Here is a 24,202-nt window from a genome sequence, read left to right as displayed (position 1 = left end):
TTGATGACAGCCATTCTGACAGGTTTAAGGTGATTTCTCATTGTGGTTATAATCTGAAATTATATCTCTGATGATTATATTGATGCTGAGCATCTTTTCATATGTCCATTGATCATCTGTATGTCCTCTTTGGAGAAGTGCATATTAAGCTCATTTGCCCATTTTTTAATTTGATTGTCTGTATTTTTGGTGTTGAGTTTTAGAAGTTCTTTACAAATTTTGAATATTAATCCTTTATCAGATGTATCATTGGTGAATATGTTCTCCCATTCAGTGGGTTGTCTTCATTTTGCAAGAGTGAAACATCGATTGGCTGCCTCTTGTGCGCCCCCTACTGGGGATCAAACCTGCAACCTGGGCATGTGCCCTGACCAGAAATCAACTGGCAACCCTTTGGTGCATGGGATGTACCCAACCAACTTAGCCACACTGGCCAGGGCAATCATTAACTTTTGTCTATTTATACTTACATAAGCATGTCTTACATAAGCATCAACTCAGGCTGCCATCATAAAATACCATAGGCTGGGTGGCGTGAATGATAGAAATTTGTTTTCTCACAGTTCTGGATGTTAGGAAGTCCAGAATCAAGGTGCCAGCTGATTTGTTCCTGGGAAGCCTCTCTTCCTGACTTGCAGATGTTTGTGTCCTCATATGGTAGAGAGGACTCTGCTGTGTCTTTCTCTTTATAAAGGCCATTGATTTTACAAGATTAGGACCCCACCCTTATGACCTCATGTTACCATAATTGCCTCCTAAAAGCCCTGTCCTTAAATATAATCACATTGGGGATTATGCGTTTTACATATGAATTTTGAGGGAGGAGACACATCATTTTATGATACCTGTCTTTACCTTAAATATCTTTATTTTACACTTAGAATGATTTGGTCATTCTAAAAAACCCAAGGGATATTATAATGTAATAATGCAGTTTTGGAAGATTATCTCAATACTAGAGGCCTGATGTGCGAAAATTCGTGCAAGAGTAGACCTTCCTTCCCCTGGCTGCCAGCACCGGGTTCCCTCTGGCACCTGAGACCTGGGCTTCCCTCCTCTGGCCGCCGGCAGGCACCCGGGACCTGTGCTGGCTTCCCTCCTGCCCCAGCTTCATCAGGAAGGACATCTGGAAGACGTCCAGTCTAATTAGCATATTATCCTTTTATTATTATAGATGTAAAGGAACTTGTTAGCAATTCATTCTTTGGGGGTACTTACTGTTTAATCTGAAAATTTGATTATCATTATAATTTTGCTTAGGAAGATGAAGGTGTAAAGTAAAATAGAGGGTATACTAGTATTTAGAAAAAGTCTTAATTGAAATGTTTTATCACTATTATAAAAACAGTTCATTAATATGCATCTTTGTACATTTGCAAATATTTATATGTCACCCTCTCTTATATTAAATGCAATTTTCTGATTTTCAGGACCTTTTGGCTGTTGGCTATGGGCATTTTGGATTTAAAGAGCAAAAAAAAGGATTGGCTTGCTGCTGGTCAATAAAGAATCCCATGGTAACCCAAACAGGATGAAGACCCACTTTTATTTAATTAAATGTTGACATGATTATAAAGCAGATAGTTGTTCAAGCAAGCCATTTTTTTTTTTTTGGTTTAAGTACATAATAATTAAAATTTGTTCTTTTTGATATAGGTTAAAGTAAATTCATTTACAAGTTCATTCAATAAATATTTATTGAGCATATACTATGTACTGTTATATCTGTTGATCCAGAGTTGAACCATTATTGTTTATCATGGCTAATTACAAAGAATGAATTTGCAAAAAAAAAAAAAATCCTTTGAAAATTACATTTCATTTAATACTGGGTTGTTTCTTAATATATGAATAACTCCTTATCACCCTATAAGATAGATTTCTGTTATCCTCAACTGATATAAAATAGGTTAATATGACCATCTTATTGCCATGAACTTTTCAAAGAGAATAAATAAGAATCAACCATTTGTGTGTGTGCATGTGTGTGTGCTAAATAGCCCCAGTCAATTTGTTACTTTATAGCTTTACATTTAGTTTTAATTCACAACTGAAATGTAAAGTAAAAAACTTAGAAAAGGATCAGAAGATCATATGAAAATAGAGTTTTTATAAATATTCCCACTTTTGTTAGAAAGATGGGTTTATATAGCATAAAAGAAAGGAAGAAGCAATTTTAAACAGGTAGAAAGATTGATAAAAGATTCATCATCAGTAGGCTGTCTTCTTTTCCAATAGGGTGTTAAAAACAAGAAAGTATTTAGATTAGACATTGAAACAAACCAATAAAATGCTTGACAGAATTTTAGGAAAGTACCTTAGTGAGTTTGGAGCAGATAGGAACGCATATGTTAGGTCATTTGTTTGGAGCCCATTATTGTTTCTTTAAGAATGTAGTCCTATATTGATCAAACAAATACTATTGAAAAGTTGCCAATATATGGTCATTATTGTAGAAGCCCATCTTGTATTTCTTAAAATTATTGAGCTCTGAGAATTCATCAAAGGGAGGGAAAGGAGGTTTTATTCTCATCTGTACTGCAACTTAGGAAGAGAAAAGTAACTTAATGTAGACTAACTCTTCTCACATCCCCACTGGCACTAGACTACACTTTAGCCATCATCAGACCCTACCTACCGTGGTGTACAAAACCAACTTTAACATGTAATATAGTATTTTTGTTTCAGTGGCCAGAACGTATTTATCAGAGTCCATATGGAGTTACTGCTGTGGATTTTTCCATTGGAACACCTAATCTTTTAGCAGTTGGCTATCACAATGGCACCATTGCAGTTTATAATGTACAGAGCAACGTTAATGTTCCAGTTCTGGATAGCAGGTGAGGATCCAAGAATTAGATAAATGTAGAATATATGCTTATTTAGAGAGAAGTAAAAATTTAATGTTATTTGGTCTTGAGTGAATGTTTACATTGTTACTGAGAATGGTACCATTATTTTTCAAACATTTAATAATTTCTCCTATTTTCTCTCCAGCTGGAATGCTTTGCCCTAATATCTCCTTTATCTTCTCTGCCCACCTCACCAACAAATTTCCTTTGGCTTGAAAGTTTTATGCTTATTCTTTTTTAAAGAAAAATTTTCTCAATTTTATTGAGGTATAACTGAAAAATTGTATATATTTAGGTTGTACACTCTGATTTTTTAAAGGTGTACAATGCGATGATTGAATATTTGTATACATTGTGAAATGACCACAATCAAATTAATTAACACATCCATCTCCTCACATAGTTACTATTTTTTGCATGTGTGGTGAGAAAACTTAAGGTTACTCTATTAGCAAACTTCAAGTATACAATACAGTATCGTTAACTATAACCACCATGCTAAATATTAGATTTCCAGAAATGACTCATCTTATAACTGAAAGTTTGTATCCTTGATTGCTGTGGTACCACCTCCTCAAGGAAACATTCCCATTTCTTTCTTTTGTGCATGCTATACACAACTTTATCACAGCACACATCATGCTGTATATAAATTGTTTATGTATATATCATTCTCCTGAGGAGGCTGTAAGCTCTTTGAGAGCAAACATTAAGTCTTGTTTATCTTTGCATACTCAATACATCCATCACATGATATCAGATATGTAACAGGATTACAGTGTTTAAGAATGAATGAATGGCCCTAACCGGGTTGGCTCAGTGGATAGAGCATCGGCCTGCGGACTGAAGAGTCCCAGGTTCGATTCCGGTCAAGGGCATGTACCTTGGTTGCGGGCACATCCCCAGTGGGGAGTGGGCAGGAGGCAGCTGAATCAATGTTTCTCTCTCATCGAAGTTTCTAACTCTCTATCCCTCTCTCTTTCTCTCTGTAAAAATCAATAAAATATATTTTTTTAAAAGAAAGAGAATGAATGTATGAATATAAATAAACAGTGCAATATACAGATGATGTATTATAGAATTGTACACTTGAAACCTATTTAATTTTATTAACCAATGTCAGCCCAATAAGTTTAATGAAAAAGAAATAGATATAGAACTCTTAAAAGGAAAAAAAATGAATAAATAAATGAGTCATATTGAGAAAATAAAAAAGTTAAAGGGGGAGGAGGATATTGAATATACTAGGTTTTTGTAATAGACCATATATCAATGGGGCAAAAATGAGGTAGAATATTTATATTAGTTTTGAGTAAACTTTGCTGGAACTGAATGGAAATAGGCATTAAAACAGAAGTACTTATGCTTAACTTTGAAATTATTTGCATAGTTTTGTAAGTGGGGGCCTTTCTGCTTATTTCCAGGAAGAGGGCCCATAAATTTTACCATAAAATCAAAGATATCTATGTTTTTAAAAAGATTCAGAACTATTATTTTGGAGAGTTCACATTAAAAAAAAATCAAGGGATTTAGTACTAGGAACAGGGCAGTCAGTAATCTGACAAGTGATTTTAAAATTCACTGAGAAGTGAATAAAACTTAAACAACTTATTCATTTAAACTACGAAAAATCCTTATAAAGATAAAGATACTTAATATTCAATATGTATAAAATAAGCTAAATTTAAACAATTTAACTAGGAAAAAATAAAAGGAATAGAATAAGTGAAATACATTTTTAAAAGAAAGGAAATAATTTGCTTTTGTATTTGTTATGAGAACCAATAGAATTAATGTAGTAACAATTTTCTTTTTAAGAAATGAGAAAATCGGCAGTGAATATTAGGTGTCAAAGTGATTATTTTTCCTGTTTTTCAAAATATTTAAATTAAAAATCCAGTTTTCAACAATAAAAGCACTCTATAAGTAGGTTATAGTGCCCTATGGTGTTGTCCTTATCACTTGTACTCTAAGTTTTTTTATTTATTTATTTTTATTTATTTATTTTTTAATTAAATCTTTATTGTTCAGGTTATTACATTAGTTACTCTTTTTTCCCACCATAACTCTGCTCCACCCAGTTCCCACCCCACCCTCCACCCTCACTCCCCACCCACTGTCCTCATCCATAGGTGCACGATTATTGTCCAATCTCTTCCCTCACCCCACACCCCTTCCCCCCCCCAAGAATAGTCAGTCCATTCCTTTTCTATTACAATCACCAGTTCATACTGTTCATCAGATTATTTATTCACTTGATTTTTAGATTCACTTGTTGATAGATGTGTATTTGTTGTTCATAATTTGTATCTTTACCTTTTTCTTCTTCTTCCTCTTCTTAAAGGATACCTTTCAGCATTTCATATAATACTGGTTTGGTGGTGATGAACTCCTTTAGCTTTTCCTTATCTGTGAAGCTCTTTATCTGACCTTCCGTTCTGAATGATAGCTTTGCTGGATAAAGTAATCTTGGTTGTAGGTTCTTGGTATTCATCACTTTGAATATTTCTTAGCACTCCCTTCTGGCCTGCAAAGTTTCTGTTGAGAAATCAGCTGACAGTCGTATGGGTATTCCCTTGTAGGTAACTGATTTTCTTTCTCTTGCTGCTTTTAGGATTCTCCCTTTTCTTTTGCTCTTGGCATTTTAATTATGATGTGTCTTGGTGTGGTCCTCTTTGGATTCCTTTTGTTTGGAATTCTCTGTGCTTCCTGTACTTGTAAGTCTATTTCTTTTACCAGGTAGGGGAAGTTTTCTGTCATTATTTCTTCAAAGAGGTTTTCAATATCTTGCTCTCTCTCTTCTTCTGGCACCCCTATAATTCTGATGTTGGTACACTTGAAGCTGTCCCAGAGGCTCCTTACACTATCTTCGTATTTTCGGATTCTTTTTTCATTTTGCTTTTCTGGTTGGGTGTTTTTTGCTTCTTCATATTTCAAATCTTTGACTTGATTCTTGTGATCCTCTGGTCTGCTGTTGGGAGTCTGTATAATGTTCTTTATTTCAGTCAGTGTATGCTTAATTTCTAATTGGTCCTTTATCACAACATCAAGGGTCTCATTAGATTTCTTGAGGATCTCACTACATTTATCGATGGTCTCACCAGTCTTTTCGAGGGCCTTATTAAATTTATCAGTGGCTTCTAGACAGTTCTTTAAAGACCTTAAAAGTGTAGTTTTGAACTCTATATCCAGGAGTTTTCTTTCCTCCAATTCTGTCGTTTGTGTCCTGTTTCTTTGTCTCGGCATTTTTTATGCTTCGCTGTGTCAATAGAGTACCTTTCTGTGCTAAGTGTCCCAATTACCTGAGGTAGACACTCTTAGTGCACCCCCTTATGGGCTTTGTGCACAGTCTTGTTGTAATTAAGCCTTGATTGTTGTAGTTATCACTGTGAGGAATTGACCTCCAGGCCAATTGGCTGTGAGAATCAGCTGTGTCTGCAGTGGGAGAACTTCTGTGCTGGAGACACCCCTCTGGGGCTAGACTTGCTTCGATGGGGCTTTGGTGCTCACTGAGTCTGCCCCCTGAGTCTGCCCCCTGAGTGTGTCTTTTATGGTTCCACGGAGCTGCAAACTGGATGGTCCCACTCTGACCTCTGGGCTTCCTGGCTCCTGGATCTCTAGGGAGGTGCTAATCTCGCCTTTTCCTGAGGCTATCCAGCAAAAGTCTCCCTGCAGGGCTTGGGCGGGGTGGGTCCCATGCGATCAACAGGGCGGGGTTAGCAATTATGGCTGCTCTCAGTCTTGCCCTCAGAGGCTCTGTTTCTCAGTGTCCCAGTAATCGCTGCAAGCCCCACGGAGAGAAAGCTGCCCTAGGGTTCTGAGCGATGCCAGACAGTCCTGCTTCTCCCATATGAGTCTGGGTCCCTAGAGACTTGCCTGGAACTGGAGCTCAGAGCCTGAGACTCCCTCCCGATTGAAAACAACAACCGCTCCCTCAGCCGCCAGCCCGCTCCGCATGCACTCCGCACCTTAGTATTTTACTTCAGCACTGCGCCTCCTCTGAGTCTCGGTATGCTTTTCTCTTTCCTCCTAGTTGTAGAACTTCCACTCAGCCAGCCTTCCTGTGGTTCTGGATGATGTCCGTTCCATCTTTTAGTTGTATTTTTGAAGTGGTTGTTCAAGGCAGCAAACTCCGGTGTTTACCTATGCCACCATCTTGGTTTCTCCCTCTAAGTCTTTTTTTTTAAAAAAAATTCTTATAATGAGTATATATTTAGTACTTTTCTCTGTTTCAGTGAATCACCTCAAAAACATTTGGAACCTATATGGCAACTACAGTGGATAGAACAAGATCGAGGAACAACAGGTGATGACAAGAGAGAAATACTAGTTTCTATATCAGCAGACGGAAGAATCGCCAAATGGATTATACGCAAAGGACTGGACTGTTATGGTAAAAAGAAAATACTACTAATAAACAGATATCAAGTTATCTTTCTCTTGTTACAGGCTGAATTAAAAATTCCTAGTAAACCATGTATAAGAGGTGAAAAATTTTGGTTTTGCTAAATAAGAAAATAAAACTGGGTTTGGTCATTTTTTTTATAAGCATCTAGTTTGGGTATTTGCTAATTTTAACCTAATCACATGCAGAAGATGGCAGAAATCATTATTTGCAGAAGGGACATATTATATCTACAATACTTTTTCATGTGATAAATAAGATATATTTTTTCTTTTTTTTTACCACTCTGAAATAATTTTAATAAACTGGTTTGGGGACAGTTTAGGATTTCAGTTGAAACTAGTTAACACTCTCAAACAACACTATTATATTTGCAAACTTAGTTTTCTAAGGCAGGAAACCTTTTCCCCTATTCTCTCCCATTACTTTTTTTCCATTTATTTATCTCTTCCCTGCCTCATTCTAAAAATTAATTCAGATGTCTATATAATTGCTTGGAATTATGGCACCAATGTAGCAGAAACAGCATATATGTATTAAATCATATGGCAATTGATTTTCTTCCCCTGGTATGTACTTGCTCCACTCACCATCCTAGCTTCCTCTAACTACTAAATACCCCAAATTGGTCCCAGGGAAAGCACTTAAAACCTTATATTTTCAGAGCCATGAAAAAACAGATCAAAGGGAGAAATCACAGTAATATCTCCCCATGAAGGAAATAAAAATCTGTGCATCTCATGATTTGAAACCCTTGGGGGACCTAAGAAATGTACTGTATTTTTTCTTTAAATAAAGATTTGATGCGTTTGAAGCGAACTACTTCCAGCATCAGCAGAAGAGGAGGGGAAAAGGAAAAGAAAGGTGAAGCTTTGATATCTCGTCAAGCTCCTGGGATGTGCTTTGCTTTTCATCCCAAGGTAAATTATTTCAATCCATGATTTACTATTGCATATAACAACTTCCAATAATGGAAGTATATTAAGATATAAAACAAGACAAAAAGTTAGCATGTTAACTAATATTGTGCCTTGTAAGTAAGAAAATAACAAACATAGCTGTCAACCAAAGGTGGTATGGCACATTCCAGTTGACTATACTCTGTCTCTATCTTCTTTCCGGAGAAAAGGTCTGTATTTCTGAGGAACTATGGCAAGATCCTCTTTACAACTGCATGTATAATGAGTGCCCCTCCTTGACCTTCTTGTCTGCTCTGCTGCTCTATTGTTCCAATAGAAACCAAACGTACCATATAGTCCTCTAGATCCTTCATGTGAGGGGTTGCTCTTACGATTCTAGGCATCAGGAAGACTACTTAACACATTGCACACCAGTAGTTTTGTTGCCAGCTTTACCCAGTGGCCAGATAAGTTTCTAGTAAACGAGTACAAAAAGGTTTTACAAAGTCTCATACTTTAAAAAGATAATAGCTTGTAAGAACATGTAATAAATAACTTCAAAATGCAATGGGTATTTAATTTTAAGGCATGCCTTTAACATTATGTAAAATACTGTGTAATATGAAACGGGAGAATGCTCGTCATCTGCCCACAATGTGTTAAGTTCCTGCTTATCAAGCCCAGAATCAAATCGAAGCACAGTTAATGAACTTCTACTTTTTAAAATTCTTTCTATCTGGAGGTTCTTTGGAATCAGAAAATTCAGCCATTATGACCCACTTCTACGAAAACATATCCTAATGTTTTCTGATATGTAATATGGTCATCTCTTTAGTGTCACCGTTGTCTACCTAAGTATGCAAACAAAACTTGAGTTCCTACTTTGTTCTATCCTAGCATCCAAATGATAGTGAAGTCTTACTGCATCACTCCTTCCAGCCCACGCTTACTCCTTGTTAATGTAGCTCAGGCCTTTGTCATGTTTCACTTTTATAACAGTGCTAGCATATTCTAACTGCCTTCATTCTCAAATTCCTGTAATCTACTTTTCACCTAACTCTACGACAGTGGTTCTCAGCGTGGGCAGGCCGGTGGGTATTTTCCCACCAGGAGACTTTTCACAATGTCGTAACACATTTTTGGTTCTTACAGCTGGAGGAGGTGGGGCGTGGGGAGGAATGCTATTGCCGTCTAGTGAACAAAGTCGAAGGATGCGGGGAAACATCCTATAAATGCATCGTGCAAGCACCATCGCCATCTCCCACCCCCAAACAAAGAATTAGCTGGCCGAAAATGTCCATTGTGCTGGGCTGAGAAGCCTAGTCTGGTGTCCTAGAAATGTTCCTTGGTGGGAGGAGTTCAAGATGATCATGTAGTCTATAAAGCGTGTCAAACTCAAAGGCTAACACGGGCCAAATAAACAAGGTCGAAGTTCATGTGGGCCGCAAAAAAACAACAGCTTCCATTTTCATTGAAACATAGGTTTATTTCGAGACATGCTGAATACAAAGGGCTGAAATAAATGAGTAATCGTTAACATAACACAATAGAACATTTTAATAAAAATTAATATTTTTTCTTGAACATGAACTTACCAGACACTGAATAACTGCACAAATTAATAAGCGTAATGCAAATAAACCTATTTTTCTTGTTCTCTGAAAGTGAAATATTTCCTGTTGTGCACAGCAAACAAGGCAGTCCAAGACTAATGATGTGGCAGTCGGCTGCTAAAATATCCGCTGCTAGTATTAGTGGAGAGAAATGGTGCGCCTGCACATAGGGCACATAAGGGAAATGAATGCAACACAATTATAGTAATCAGTCATTAGCGAATGTTGTAGTTAGTTAATAATTATGTATAACAGGATATTGTAAAAAATAAATTACAAAATTTTTATTAAAATGTTTCTTACAAACCGTTATATTAGCTGGGCTACAAAAATATTTGTTGTGGGCCATATGTGGCCCACCGGCCATGAGTTTGACATGCTTCCTGTAAATAAAGACTTTTACTTCTTCCTTTTTAATCTGGTTACCTTTTATTTCTTTTTATTGCCTGATTGCATTCATTAGAACCTCTAGCACAAGTGGGAATGGAAATGGCGAAAACAGACATCCCTGTCTAGTTCCTTATCTTAGGGAAACAGCATTCAGTCTTTTACTATTAAGTGTGATTGAGTATAATGTAAGCTGTAAGTTTACTGCAGATAGAATTAGATCCTTACTGCATCCATCATACACAAAAACACTCTTAGAAGAAAATGTAGGAGAATATCTCTATGACCTCAAAGTAGAAAAAATCTTAAACAAGGCACAAAAAAGTACCATCCTATATAATAAAAGCCTAGATGGCATCATGCACGATGCCCTCGCGCAACGTCGCCACACGATGGTCAGCAGGGGAGGGCAGTTGTGGACAAACAAGCCATCAGGGGAGGGCATTTGGGGGCAACCAGGCTGTCAGGGTAGGGTGGTTGGGGGGGACCAGGCCAGTAGGGGAGGACAGTTGGGGGCAATATCAGGCCGGCAGAGGAGGGCATTTGGGGGCAACCAGGCCAGCAGGGGAGGACAGTTGGGGGGGATCAGGCCTGCAAGGGAGGGAAGTTGGGGGCAACCAGGCCAGGAGGGGAGGGCAATTAGGGGTGACCAGGCTGGCATGGAAGGGCAGCTGGGTGCAACGAGGCCGGCAGGGGAGGGCAATTAGGAGTGCCCAGGCTGGCAGGGGAGAACAATTGAGGGCAATTGGGCCGACAGGGGAGGGCACTTGGGGATGATCGGGCCAACAGGCAGAAGCGGTTAGGGGCAATCAGGCAGGCAGGCAGGTGAGTGGTTAGGAGCCAGCAGTCCAGGATTGCAAGAGGGATGTCCGGCAGTCGGACATCCCCCAAGGGGTCCCAGATTGGAGAGGGTGCAGACTGGGCTGAGGGACATATGGCCCCCCACCCCTGTGCATGAATTTCATGCACCAGGACTCTAGTATAAATATATATATATATATATATATATATACATATATATATATATATATATTATATATAATATTTTATAATATATATATATATATATATATATATATATATATATACCAGCTACACTAAAATGAGAGCTGCTATTTACCAAAAGATACCAAAGAAAATAAAAAACCATACACTGGGAGAAGATATTTGCAACATATTTAATAAATAAAGAATATGTAATAGAACACAAACTTAAAGAAATAAATATAAAAAAGATAGATTATTAGTAAAATAGTCCAGAGATGTGAATAGAAGAGGAAATAAAAGTGTGCTCAACGTTGTTAATATTCACATACATGGCAATCTAAACCATTAGGTATAATTTTACACTTAATAAATGGCAAAATTTAAGATTTCTGATATGACCAACTGTTGAAGAGAATGTGGGTCAAAGGGAACTTTTATTTACTGCTGAATGTAAATTAATCATGGTACTTGGGGGGAGGGGGGAGGATTTTACTTTTTGTGTAATTTAAAATTGCATATGCCCCCTGATCTAGTATTTGCATTCTTAAGTACTGGCACACACTAGAACAGTGTGTCTAAAATGTTAATGTACGTATAAATTATTTGGAAATCTTGTGAAAGTGCAGATTCTGATTCAGTAGATCTGGGGTAAGGCGAGACTCTACAGTTCTGAAATGCTCCCAGGTGATTCTGACCCCACATAGTTAGGACACAGAACACTTACTTTCAGGCTTTCTAACTGTGACTTATTTCACTATAGGAAATGCATTTATTTATTTTTAAATATATTTTGATTTTTTTTTTTTTTTACAGAGAGGCAGGGAGAGGGATAGAGAGTGAGAAACATTGATGAGAGACATCGATTAGCTGCCTCCTGCACCTGCCCCCCCCCCCCCCCACTGGGGATCTGCCCACAACCAAGGTACATGCCCTTGACTGGAATCGAACCCGGGACCCCTCAGTCCGCAGGCCGATGCTCTCTCCACTGAGCCAAACCAGTTAGGGGTAGGAAATGCATTTAAAATCCTCATTTAATACATACATTTTGTTATAGATTTTTGAACTAGACACCATCTAGTTCAATTTCTCATTCCCAGCAAGAACCATTTCCTTAGCATTATATACATAAATAGCTATTATTAAGTCATCTGCCTTCTTCTTGACTTGTTCTATTGAAACTTACTATTTCCCTGGACTGCTAGTTCCAGTGAGAGATAGCTCTAAGTGTTAGAAGGTTTCTTCCTCATTTTAAGCCAAAGTTTGTCCATGTAATTTCTAGATAGGATGCTAAGTTATATCCTCTATTCCAGCAAAAAGTAAATCTATATTTTCTTTGCACAGTAGTTCTTCAAGTAGTTTAATTATTATAAAATCACGATAGAAAGAAAAAGACAACAGACAACTATCTTTAGTATTTCTAGTTTTGGTTCTTGAATTGATTTTAATATATCTTGAGTGGTCTAATCTTCTATTTAGCATATTTACTAATGTATCAAAAACCAATGCATTTTGATTTTTCGTGTTGTAGGACACAAATATCTATTTGGCTGGTACTGAAGAAGGTCACATTCACAAATGTTCTTGTTCATATAATGAACAATACCTAGATACCTACAGAGGACATAAGGTTAGTTTAATTATAGTAAGTATGGAAAATGTATCTTGAAATATTTCTGAAACAATAATATCATTATGCACAGTATTTTAAACATGCAATACATTTACACCTTCAGAGTTAAAAATATCAACTCAAAATAAGTGCTTGCTTGCGTGGAAACTCCCAGTAATGTGTGGGGCATTGTTTCTGGCTTCCAGATAGCCTCAGTTTTTCCTTGCACATTATGGAAGTCACAGGTTTTATTTGGTTCTGACTTCGCTTATAACATGCTGATCCCAAAGTAAAATTGTCTCTTGCATATCTCTGTTCTGCATATCTTTTATAATTGTTCCATCTATATTTTCTTCATTTCTTTTTTCTTAACACTCCTTATATTTTTAAGTCAGAATGTATAATATGTATTAACATTTAGTGAGTATTGTATCAACTATTTTTTAATGTTTTTGTATGGCATAATTTAGAGAAGATTCAATTTATGATGTTACTTTCAGCTAAAATACTACCCACATAATAGTGCATGGTGGATAAATCTTCTAGAAATCTTAGCATTTTAAATTTGTTGGTGAAGTTTAAAGTATCAGATATTAAATACTATTTACCAATGTGTTTTAATTTATTTTTTTAATTTAAGGGTCCAGTGTATAAAATAGCATGGAATCCGTTTTGTCATGATGTGTTCTTAAGCTGTTCTGCAGATTGGGGCGTTATTATATGGCAACAGGAAAATACCAAGCCTTTTTTGAGTTTTTACCCAACTACTTATGTTGTTTATGATGTTGCCTGGTCCCCAAAATCATCCTATATATTTGCAGCTGCAAATGAGAACAGAGTGGAGATTTGGGACCTTCACATCAGCACGTAAGTGTTAATATTTTTCTTGGGGATGTTTCTAGTAGAAGTAGGTCAAACTAAATGATACCTGAAAGTTTTGACATTGGTTACAGAGACCTGTACAGGGTGGGGCAAAAGTAGATTTACAGTTGTTCATAGGGAAAACAATGCAATGATTAGTAATAACACAAGAATAAACTCTGTGTTTTCTGTATTCACAACTGTAACCTACTTTTGCCCCACCCTGTATTTACTTTGAAACAAGTAATAGTTTATACTATGAGAGTTCTTTAAGAATAAAGATGTATGCCAGGATGCTATATTAATATTAATTACTTATATGGTTATAAACATATTTGAATGAAAATAGGTTATATTGCCCTGGCCAGTGTGGCTCAGTTAGTTGGATATAGTCTCACACACCAAAAGGTTGCCTGTTCCATTCCCAGTCAGGGCACATGCCTGGGTTGGGGCTCTATCCCCCATGTGGGACATGCCAGAGGCAGCCAGTCACTGTGTCAATGCCACATCGATGTTTCTCTCTCACCCCTCACCCTTTCTCACTCTCTAAAAATCAATAAAAATCAATAAAAAGAAAATAGGTTATATTATTCATCTCCTCAAATGATTAAATACTGATATATAATATTAAGAAGCAGTTATTTTGATTTTGAAAATGCTTAAGCTTTTTATTTTTATTGCATAAAATCACAAAAAATATTTCAGACTTCTGTAAGTCTGAATATACAAAGAACATATTAACAACAACTGAATTTACAAATAAAATATTGTATTACAGTTTGGATCCTCTAATTGTGAATGTTGCTAACCCTGGAATCAAGTTCACAACTGTTCTCTTCGCTAAACAAACAGATTGCCTTCTAGTGGGAGACAGTGACGGACAGGTTGCTGTGTATGAACTGAGAAATATGCCCACTGCTTTGTCTTCTGGCCGGGTAAGATTCAAAAGTCAAAATTTTATGTAATTGCATGATTTTATTTAGTTGCGATTTTGTGTCATACAAGGAAGGGCTTTACATTTCTTCTATCTTAAGTGTGGTGCAATGGAAAAAATATGTTACAAGAACTGCTACCTACTTGGCATGATTCCTATCTGTTCCCTGTCTATAAAATTGGAATAATGATGTTGTTGAGCATAAGATTTATAAATGTCATATGAAAGAACTTAAAATTGTACCTAATATTTACTTAGTACTTAATAACTGTTAAATATAGCTGAAAAATTTACTGAAATATATACAAAAATTTTTACAAGAAATAATATTTTTAGATATTATCCAATGTTCCTAAAATAAGCATTTGTTTCTATTGGTTTAGCATTATCCTTAGTCCCTTTCTCTGTTTTTCAAATACCAAAGCTTTGTTGTAAAACTTTGACAAGCAAAGTAATATCAAAGATGTCCATTATTTGTAAGGTAGCTTTTCAAGTTTTTCTGTTTCTTATGTTTAACTTTCTATTTTAAGCAGTAATCTGGAAAATATTACAGTAAATACAATAAACATGTTAAAAACATTAAAATATTCAGAAATCAATAAGGAAAAACACTAAGACTCCAGGAGAGAGTGGATAGTGATTGGAAACTTCATTCACAAAAAAATGACTCGTAACTTATATTTTAAAATTCAACCTCACTAATAATTAAAGAAATAAAAAAGTATTACATTAAATTAACATGTGATAGCATTCTCATATATCAAATTAACAAAGTTTTTTTTTTTTTTTTTTTTTTTAATGGGACTGCTCAGTACTGGCAAACATTTGATAAGATAGGTCCTTGGCTATACTGATGTTTAGAATAGAAATTGGCATAACTTCTTTGGAACCAAAGTAGCAATATGAGCCAAGACTATCCGCTTCTGGGACTCTATCTTGTAGAAATATTCATAAAGGCAATCAAAGAAATTAATTATAGCATTATTTGTAATTGGATTAAAAAACAAAAAGAAGGAGAAAACAACTTAAATATCCAACCAGAGAAAAATATGGCCAGGGAAGGAAGATGTGTTGATTAGATTTGGGTCACATGTAGGAGGTAGAGTTCTACTCCAACCATAACTTTATTTGACTGTAAATGCTAAATAAATAAATAAACAAATTGAAAATACATAAAAATAAATCAAAGTCACAAATTTATTTGTTAGACAATTTAATATGACAGGTTCTCTTATATATAATAACTATTTAACATACAAAATATATAGACCGAACTGGTTTGCTCAGGGGATAGAGCATCAGCCTGTAGACTGTAGGGTCCCAGGTTCGAATCCAGTCAAAAGCACATGCTCGGGTTGTGGGCTCGAACCCCAGTAGGGGGCATGCAAGAGGCAGCCAATCAATGATTCCCTCTCATCATTGATGTTTCTATCTCTCTCTCCCTTCCTATCTGAAATCAATAAAAATATATTTAAAAAAATAAAAAAGAAAATATTTATAAATTCCTTAATACAAAAATAGTAAAATTATCTGTTTAATTTGCTGCATTATTTCCATATACAATTCTTATTCTTCTGAGGGTAAAAATATGTTTTCTCAATAAAGAAACAAATGAAACATCCTAAGTAGTTTTGGAGATTATTTTCTCAACTGGCTGAGATGCATATTGACTGTAGACATTCAAAGGAATTTTCCTAACTGCTGAGCCCTGTCACACTGTTGATTTGTCATTGTCCTCCATATGGAGAAGTCTCAAAACCCTTGTCTCCTAAAGTCTAATTACATATTACTTACCTTCTCCATTTATGGAGCTCTGCAACATGTTGCTGCATCACTTGATTGATTTCTATCAAGTGATTGAAACAACCTAAATGATCATCAGTGGAGAACTGGATAAGTAAAATATAGCGCGTTCACCTGAGTGACTACAATACCAAAGTTTAATTGATGTATATTTCAACATGTCAATATGACACATTTTGAATACATAGTATTGAGCAATAAAAGCAAATTTCATGAAAGGAAGTACAAAATATGATTTTGTAATATTATTTAAACACAAAAAATAAAACTGTGTTCTTAGGTATGCTTATAGTTAGTAAATGTATAGACTGGAAGGTGGAAGACAATGTTTCATTTCTGTGTTTGGATTTGTATCATTTAGAGACATCTTTTTTTGTGTGAGCAGTATGCCATGTAAGCAGAAAGTAGGCAAAACTCAGAGCCTGAACATTTTTGGCAAACTAGTGTGTGTGTATGTGTGTTTTAATGATTTCAATGCTGGTGAGCAAAATTTTCTTTTAACAAATATATTCCATAAATTAGTAAATAAATATAGTTTCCTAATACAAATAAGTCTTTTATGCTTTTGATCATAATATTCTAAAGGTTAAAGATTATATTTCTGGGAAATTAAATTATTAATCAGTTTTTATATTACTTATTGTCAAACACAAGCTTAACTGATATAGCTCTTTTGTAGCTTTGCAGAGAATTATAACCCTAACAGTAATTTGAAGTCTCAAAGCAATTAATGCCATTGTTTTCTATCAAGATATCTTATCAAGTAATATTATGATCTATAATTTTCCCATTAATTTTAACCAAGAGTGAATAAAATTTTTGGAAGTCTTATGATTTCATTCTATAGGAAAAATCTGTACCAAATTTATGGTAAAGGCTGCCTCTGGGAAGTGAGTGCTGAGAGAAGGACAGCATTGGGTGGGCTGCAAAGGGAACTTTAATGTTATCAGTATGGTTTTATTTCTTTTATTAAAAAGTATCCAAGGCTGCCCTTGCCAGTGTTGCTCCATGGTTAGATCATTGGGTTGTGCATGGAAGGGTCATGGGTTTGATTCCTGGTCAAGGGCATATACTTGGGAGCAGGTTCAATCCCTGGCCACTTCAGGGCACATGCATGAGGTAACCAACTAATTTATCTCTCTCAGATCTCTCTCTCTCTCTCTCTCCTTCCTCTCTCTCTATCTCTCTTTCTCTCTCTCCCTTCCTCTCTCTCTCTTTCTCCTTCCCCCCTCCCTTACTCCCTACCACTCTAAAAATCAATGGAAAAAAATATCCTCAGGTGAGAATTAACAAAACAAGAAAGGTCTCCAAGGCAAAGATAACATTTGTTGGTTTGGAGTAGATAGTGTTTTCCAAAGGCCAAGTGCCAGGCAGCACACATACCACGCATGCTCAGCAGGGTTCACTGGGGAAAACCCACGGAGAAAGGATCGACAGCAGTTTAAGAGCACAGCTCCCCCGTATCCCTGCATTGCCCATCACCCTGTGTGGCAGGAGGAGGAGAAGGAGGAGAAGGATCCTTGGACTATGGAGGTTTTGAGGGACGAGATTTCTGAAACTCTGGCCCCTCCCTGATGTGATAAAAAACCAGAATACAACTGTGCTGTGACATAGCAGAACATTGGCTGCAGCCCTATCCTGTCAAGTCAGGATTCATGGTTTGGGGTAACATCAGTCTGGCGCCTGGCATGAACAGGCGCCTGGGATCCAAGCCTTGCAATTATAGCAAGTGATGCAGCCAGTTGTCAACAGGATTAACCAACACCTTAGCATTTATTGTTTGTTGAAGCACCGTTCTCTCCTGGCATGATGGGAATTGGTTGCTGGGGGCCCAAGTCTTGCACTGTACAGAATTATGGTTCAATCACTTGGCAGAAGCCAGTTTCAATGGGACACTGCACAAAGAAACTTCCTTTCTGGAGGCAGCCTGTAGAGAATTGCTCCTGGATATTATTTCTACTCTTACGTTTCAGTGTACAAATGTTTGTCATATTATTCTATGTACTTGGGCTTTTACCTTTTCCTTCCCCAAATTAAAGAAAAAATAAAAGTAAAATCTTCAAAATGGGGCTTTAGAAACATAAAACACAAACACAATAAATTCATGCTGAGAGACACAGAAGGCAGAAAAAAAATACACCATTCTTTCAGCAAATATTTACTAAGTATGCACTATGGCAGGGTCTATTTGGAGCAGTAAGAACATAATAGTGAACAAATTATGGAAGTGATCTATTATATTTACCCAAGTGAGAACAAGATAGAAAGAGATGTGTTTGAGAAGCAACCTGGGAACTTACTGGGAGTGTCAGGACTTGAAGGATAGAAGGAAAGCCACAGAGAATTATGGTACCGGCTAAAAGACAGGAACGGGCCTACATGTTATCTGAGGTGTTTGTAACTCTTCAGAGTTTATAGTACACTTTCACATATATTAGCTCACTCAACTCTTAGAACACTCTTTAGAAGTAGATAGATGTTAACTATTTCTAGACATAAGTGATTTTCTCAAGATTACCTTGACTGTGTGATCGGGAAATCTCCAGGCTCTGCTCCCAATTTCCATCTTTTCACTGTATCTTTCTCTAAAACTCACCTCCCATCTTTGGTTTCAGCCTCTTATATATGATCATTTTACCCCTTTAGTACAAAGGTCATTGTTATTATTACATGAAATACATAATCCACATAGAAATTCAGTCATTTTACTCTCTCTAAATCAAGTACTATATTACAGATCATGAAAAAGCCTAAGATAATATAAAGATTAAAAGTTATTTTACAGATGAGAAAATTCAGCTTTATGCAATAAGCTAATCAGGAGCTGCCAGAATTGTCCCTTTACTGAATTCTTATAAAACTGCTTATCAAACTTCAGTGAAGGAGTCTTTCATAGAAAAGAGCAGATTTATACTAGGGATTTTTTCCCTTTTACAATCTTAGTGAAAAGATATGTGTATCACTAACAAATATATATATATATATATTTGACTTATAAATGACAATTTAAAGACTACTTTACCTCTTAATTTGTATTTTATTGCATTGTAATTATGTGACTTTTTTTTTCTTTTCCAGAGAGATGTGATAGATAGTTTGCTTGGACCAAGGTCAAATCAACCAGCATAAATTGTCATTACTGATATCCTTTCTTGTTGATTGTTTTTTTTTAAAGGAACAATGTTTAATATCTAACAGTCTGATTGGATGCAGTAAGCTGGGATTTTGATTTTAGAAAACAATATTTAATGTATAACTTCTATTTGAACTTAATAGAAATTTAATCAACCTTTATTCCAGAGATATGTTGTTAGTTTTTTATCCAAGCTAATTGTAAGGGTATTGTTGGGATTTTCTTAATTTTTGAAAGATACTCCTACTCCATTTCTTAATCATATTCCAAGTATACATACATACTTATAAAATGTCTATGTATGTTAGAAAATTACTATTCCTTTAGAAGAAAAGCTTGGAGGTTATTAGAATTACTTAAACAAAAATCTTTATTAAATCTAAGTTCTATACACATTTAAATCTTCTGTTTTCCAAGGTTTGTGAATTATGCAGGTGTTAGTATTAAGAAAATACTGGATTCTCATACTCAACTTTAAATCAATATTCATCCTCTTAGATCTGAGAGCTGAGCTATAGAACTTTATTAGACTATTTGACAAGCAAAAGACATGACAGCAAAAGTCAGAATTGCACTGTTTGGCCAGCAGGCATGACACTCGCAGTTCAGGGAGAAGAGTTAGTCTGGGACACATCAGGGCTCCCTCCTCTGCATGCCCAGAATCTGCCCAGACTTAAGTGGGCCCACAGAGAAAACAGAAAGTCCCTGATCTATAGTTTGCATCAGGATGTTATTTTATAATGACTTCTAGGGCAAGCTTGTGGAAATAGAAGGAGTAGGAGGCAGTGACTCCTCCAAACATAGATTGCTAACAGTCTGTTCCATGCTGTTTGTTTCAACAAGTCCTGGTTTTTGTTAACTGAGGCTGAAAGACAGTATGGCCTATAAAGCATGTTACGTGAGGAGGACAAGACAAGGCATTTAAAACTCACTAAACTCTCTAAAAAAGATATATATTAAAACTAAGAATACAATCCGTGCAACAGTGGGAACTACCTTTCACAAGTATCAATTTCTTCAATATCTCCATTTCTTTGGAGCCATCCGTTAAACAAAAGCAAGGAAACTTTTAGGTAGACTGAGATCTTAGGTCATGTTATAAGGAACATACATTTCCTACTGGTAGAAGTCTATTGTAATACATCCCCTTGTCTTTCTGAAAGGTTGGACTTTCCATAGCACCCTGTGCAACAAAATAAAAAATTTCATTGGAAAAAAGTGTTTCTTTTTATTATGTATTTTTGATCATTAAAATAATTTCACATATTCTACTCTCATTGAGCCTAATTGAAAAATAAAGCTATTTTATACTTCCTGGATCCTGGGCAACTGACCCTATTCCATTTTACCTTTCTGAACATCATTCTTGTAGACTCTCCCATACTTTTATGTTAGCATCACACTTTTACTTTAAGATTTTCACTTGAGAGCTATAGAAACTATAGAAGGCATTATTTTGCTGGCTTGCTAGGCTGACTTTGGATTCTCACTAGAAAATTTTAGTTACCATAAAATTTTAGAAAATTAAAAACTTTATTTTCTTGGAGCAGTTTTATGTTTATAACACAATTGAAAGGGAGGTATGGAGATTTCCCATATGCCATCTGCCCTGAGAAATGCATAGCTTCTCCAGTTATCAACATCAACACCAGAGTGTTAAGTTTGTTATAACTGATGAACTTATATGGACATAATAATCACAAAGTCCATAGTTTACTTTAGGGTTCACTTAGTGTTATATATTATATGGGTTTGGGCAAATGTATAATGACATACATTCATTAAGTGCAGTATTATAGAGAGTGTTTTCTCTGCCCTAAAAATAATCTGTGCCATGCCCATTTATCCCTTCCCTCCCCCATCCTGTCTCGATAGTTTTGCCTTTTTGTCTGGATGTACCACAGTTAATTGTCATTCACTTACTGAAGGATATCTCGGTTGCTTCCCAATTTTGGCAATTATGAATGAAGTTCCTATGATACCCATGTACATGTTTTCAACTCCTTTGAGAAAATACCAGTATGATTGCTGGAACCATATGGTAAGAGTATGTTTGGATTTGTAACTCCCAAACTGTCTTCCAAAACTGACTGTGCCAGTTTTCATTTCCACCAGCAATAAATGAAAGCTCAGCATCTACAGCAGGTGCTATGGGGGACAGAGAAGCACATGATTTCAAGGGGCATGTTGGAGTTGCAAGATTTTCACACATGGATAATTGTAGAATATAATAAGTTGGAATTCTGGCAGGTCTAAATAATGTTGGAAGGAAGGACTCTAGCTGTCATTGAGCACTTATGAAGTTCCAGATAGTTTCATGGGCAACATTTCTTTCACTCTTCTGATAAGAATTCTGTGAAGTAAGCACTCTTACCACCACTTACCATTTTACCGAAGGCAAAATTATTCACCCAGGTAGTAAGCAATGTGTCTAGGGAGCAAACCAAGTCTGCCTGCCTTCAAGAACTGAGGTCTTTGTTTATTCTATACTGTGCCTCCGGTAGGAAAAGGGAGATGGTGGATTGCTGTAATAAATGACAGTATTGTGGAGATACGATGAGTGAGGTGAAATGGAATTCTAGTGGGAATTCCAGCAGTAGGAATTGTCTGACCAGAATTTTGGAAATGAACCTACCATGTTCCAGAAATAGTGAGGGGACTGACTTCTCTGAATTTCTTCATTTTTTTTTTTTTTAAATTCAAGTAATTTAGAAGTTTGGTATTCTTTCTGCTAGTCTTATATAAAGTGTGAGGCAGAATTTATTTAAGATTCTATTTTAATAATTGTGTTTATGTCTAATCATAAAAAGTTAAAAAAGGAAAACATGATTACATAATAAATGCTGCCACCTATGATTGTAAAGGTTTCTATTTAGTTTACAATGACTTTAGTAGCCATAGCTGTTTTGGCTCAGTGGATAGAGTCGGCCTGCGGACTGAAGGGTCCTGGATTTGATTCTGATCAAGGGCACATGCCTGGATTGCAGGCTCAATCCCCAGGAAGGGGTGTGCAGGAAGCAGCCAATCAATGGTTCTCTCTCATCATTGTTGTTTCTATCTCTCGCTCCCTCTCTCTTCCTCTCTGAAATTAATAAATATATATATATATATAAATATATATATATATATATATATTTAAAAAGTTAAATAAGTAAAATGACTTTGATAAACAAAAGTAGTTTTTAAAATGACCCATAGTTTTCATATTTTGGTAGGTGAATTTCTTGAAAAATTATGAACTTACCACCTCCACCTTAATATTGAGTGGTTCAGAGTTACTAGATGTTAACAGAAAGAGTAAGGGTTTTTAATCTCAAGAGAGTAAGCATAAATTTACTAGATTTACATAATTTGTCGATCTTTGGAGTAGAAAATCAAAATACACTAGAAAAAGTACATTCAGACTATCTATGACACACACAGCAGTGGAATGGATGCCTGTATAAGGCTCTCTCTTTTTAACACCACTGATGTAATACTATTTATTTAACCTTTCATAGGTTTCAGAGTATTTTTCATATATTATTTACTTGATCAATTACCGGTTTACCAATCAGCATTCATTCATACATGAGTTCTGGGTGCTTGCCAGTGTGCCAAGGTGCTGATGAGTAAGTCTGAACCAAGTTAAAGTGAGAGAGGACTTTGGAAACAACACCCTGATAAAAACAGTGGGCCCCGCTTTTTATTTTCAGGCAAGAGGTTTAAATCTCCAGGGCACACACAGGGTTGTTTTGTGTTGGTGTGTTTTTTGTTCATAGCATGTAACTAATGTCTTTGGAAGCTGCTGGTCGCAGCGCAGAGGTGGCCAGTACAACCCAAGTCAAGCTTTGCCTTGGCTACGATCCAGCTGAGTGACACTGGCTACATCACCCCTCTCTGCACTCGTGTCTCCTCCTCCATAAAATGAGGAGGCTGGCAAGGACTGAGTGCTTCCCAAAATGTCTAATCTCCCTGAAACAAGACCAACATGAAAAAAAAGTGATGTGTAGGATTCAATTTCCTTTCAGAAATCCAATGCTTTGTGCCAAGAGTAGAACTTGGTTGCTGCCTTCCTTATCAGGGTCCGTTAAAGGAAGTGGGGTTTTTGTTTGTTTGTTTGTTTGTTTGTTTTCTCTTTCTCTCTTCCTTTCAGTTGAGAGAGGAAGCTACTTCCAGCTTCCAAAGGAACACGAGGTTTCTGAGGAAAGCACACCGTAAAACCTTGGGCAGGTGGATTCCGCAGCAGAGGAAAGTCTTGGGCGTGGACAGCCACGGTGGGACCTACAGGCTGTGTGCTGCACCAGTGGCTGCTCCATGGCTGACCTGAGTGCTCTTTGCTAAGACGAGAGCAGATGCCCGATGGGTGGCAGCGCTTTAGCACATGGTTAATCACAGTGTGTTACTGCCCAGTGCCCTGACATTATGGAATTTAAATAATAGCTTTTGGGTAGGCAATCTTCCTTTCCTAAAAGTTGTGTATGAAGAATGGTTAAAACCACAATGAAGCCTATTTTCTTCCTTTGCTTAGATGACTGTTTTCAAATTTTCACGAATCCTTTGAAATTTCGAATGCTGTGCAGAATTGCAATAAAAATGCCATAAACAAAGCTTGCTGTGATTTTTCTTACCTTTAAAAAAAACTTTAAAACAATAAACAGAAAATGCCGATGGTAGAAGAACCTAAACAATACAAACCAACTCTTATTTCATCAACTAGAAATAACTATCCACGCTTAG

The 24,202-nt window shown here is 36.3% G+C and overlaps 1 protein-coding gene across 2 annotated transcripts in view; it reads left to right on the top strand.

Moving 5' to 3' along the window:
* DNAI4 (dynein axonemal intermediate chain 4) overlaps positions 1 to 20,711 on the top strand; it is a 58,413-nt gene extending 37,702 nt beyond the window's left edge. Inside the window, exons 8-15 of one of the 2 annotated variants that reach the window (XM_036350481.1) lie at positions 1,431 to 1,517; positions 2,689 to 2,840; positions 7,088 to 7,245; positions 8,056 to 8,177; positions 12,672 to 12,770; positions 13,393 to 13,619; positions 14,392 to 14,548; positions 19,429 to 20,711. In XM_036350481.1, the coding sequence (XP_036206374.1) occupies positions 1,431 to 1,517; positions 2,689 to 2,840; positions 7,088 to 7,245; positions 8,056 to 8,177; positions 12,672 to 12,770; positions 13,393 to 13,619; positions 14,392 to 14,548; positions 19,429 to 19,479 (1,053 nt within the window). In that variant the 3' untranslated portion in view covers positions 19,480 to 20,711. The remainder of the gene's footprint in view (positions 1 to 1,430; positions 1,518 to 2,688; positions 2,841 to 7,087; positions 7,246 to 8,055; positions 8,178 to 12,671; positions 12,771 to 13,392; positions 13,620 to 14,391; positions 14,549 to 19,428) is intronic. The other variant, XM_036350480.1, reaches the window with a different exon arrangement.
* Positions 20,712 to 24,202: the final 3,491 nt, after the last annotated feature.

Source organism: Myotis myotis, unplaced genomic scaffold (genome assembly GCF_014108235.1).
Source record: "Myotis myotis isolate mMyoMyo1 unplaced genomic scaffold, mMyoMyo1.p scaffold_m19_p_2, whole genome shotgun sequence".
Classification (NCBI taxonomy): domain Eukaryota; kingdom Metazoa; phylum Chordata; class Mammalia; order Chiroptera; family Vespertilionidae; genus Myotis; species Myotis myotis.
This window is presented reverse-complemented; position numbering and strand designations above follow the sequence as displayed.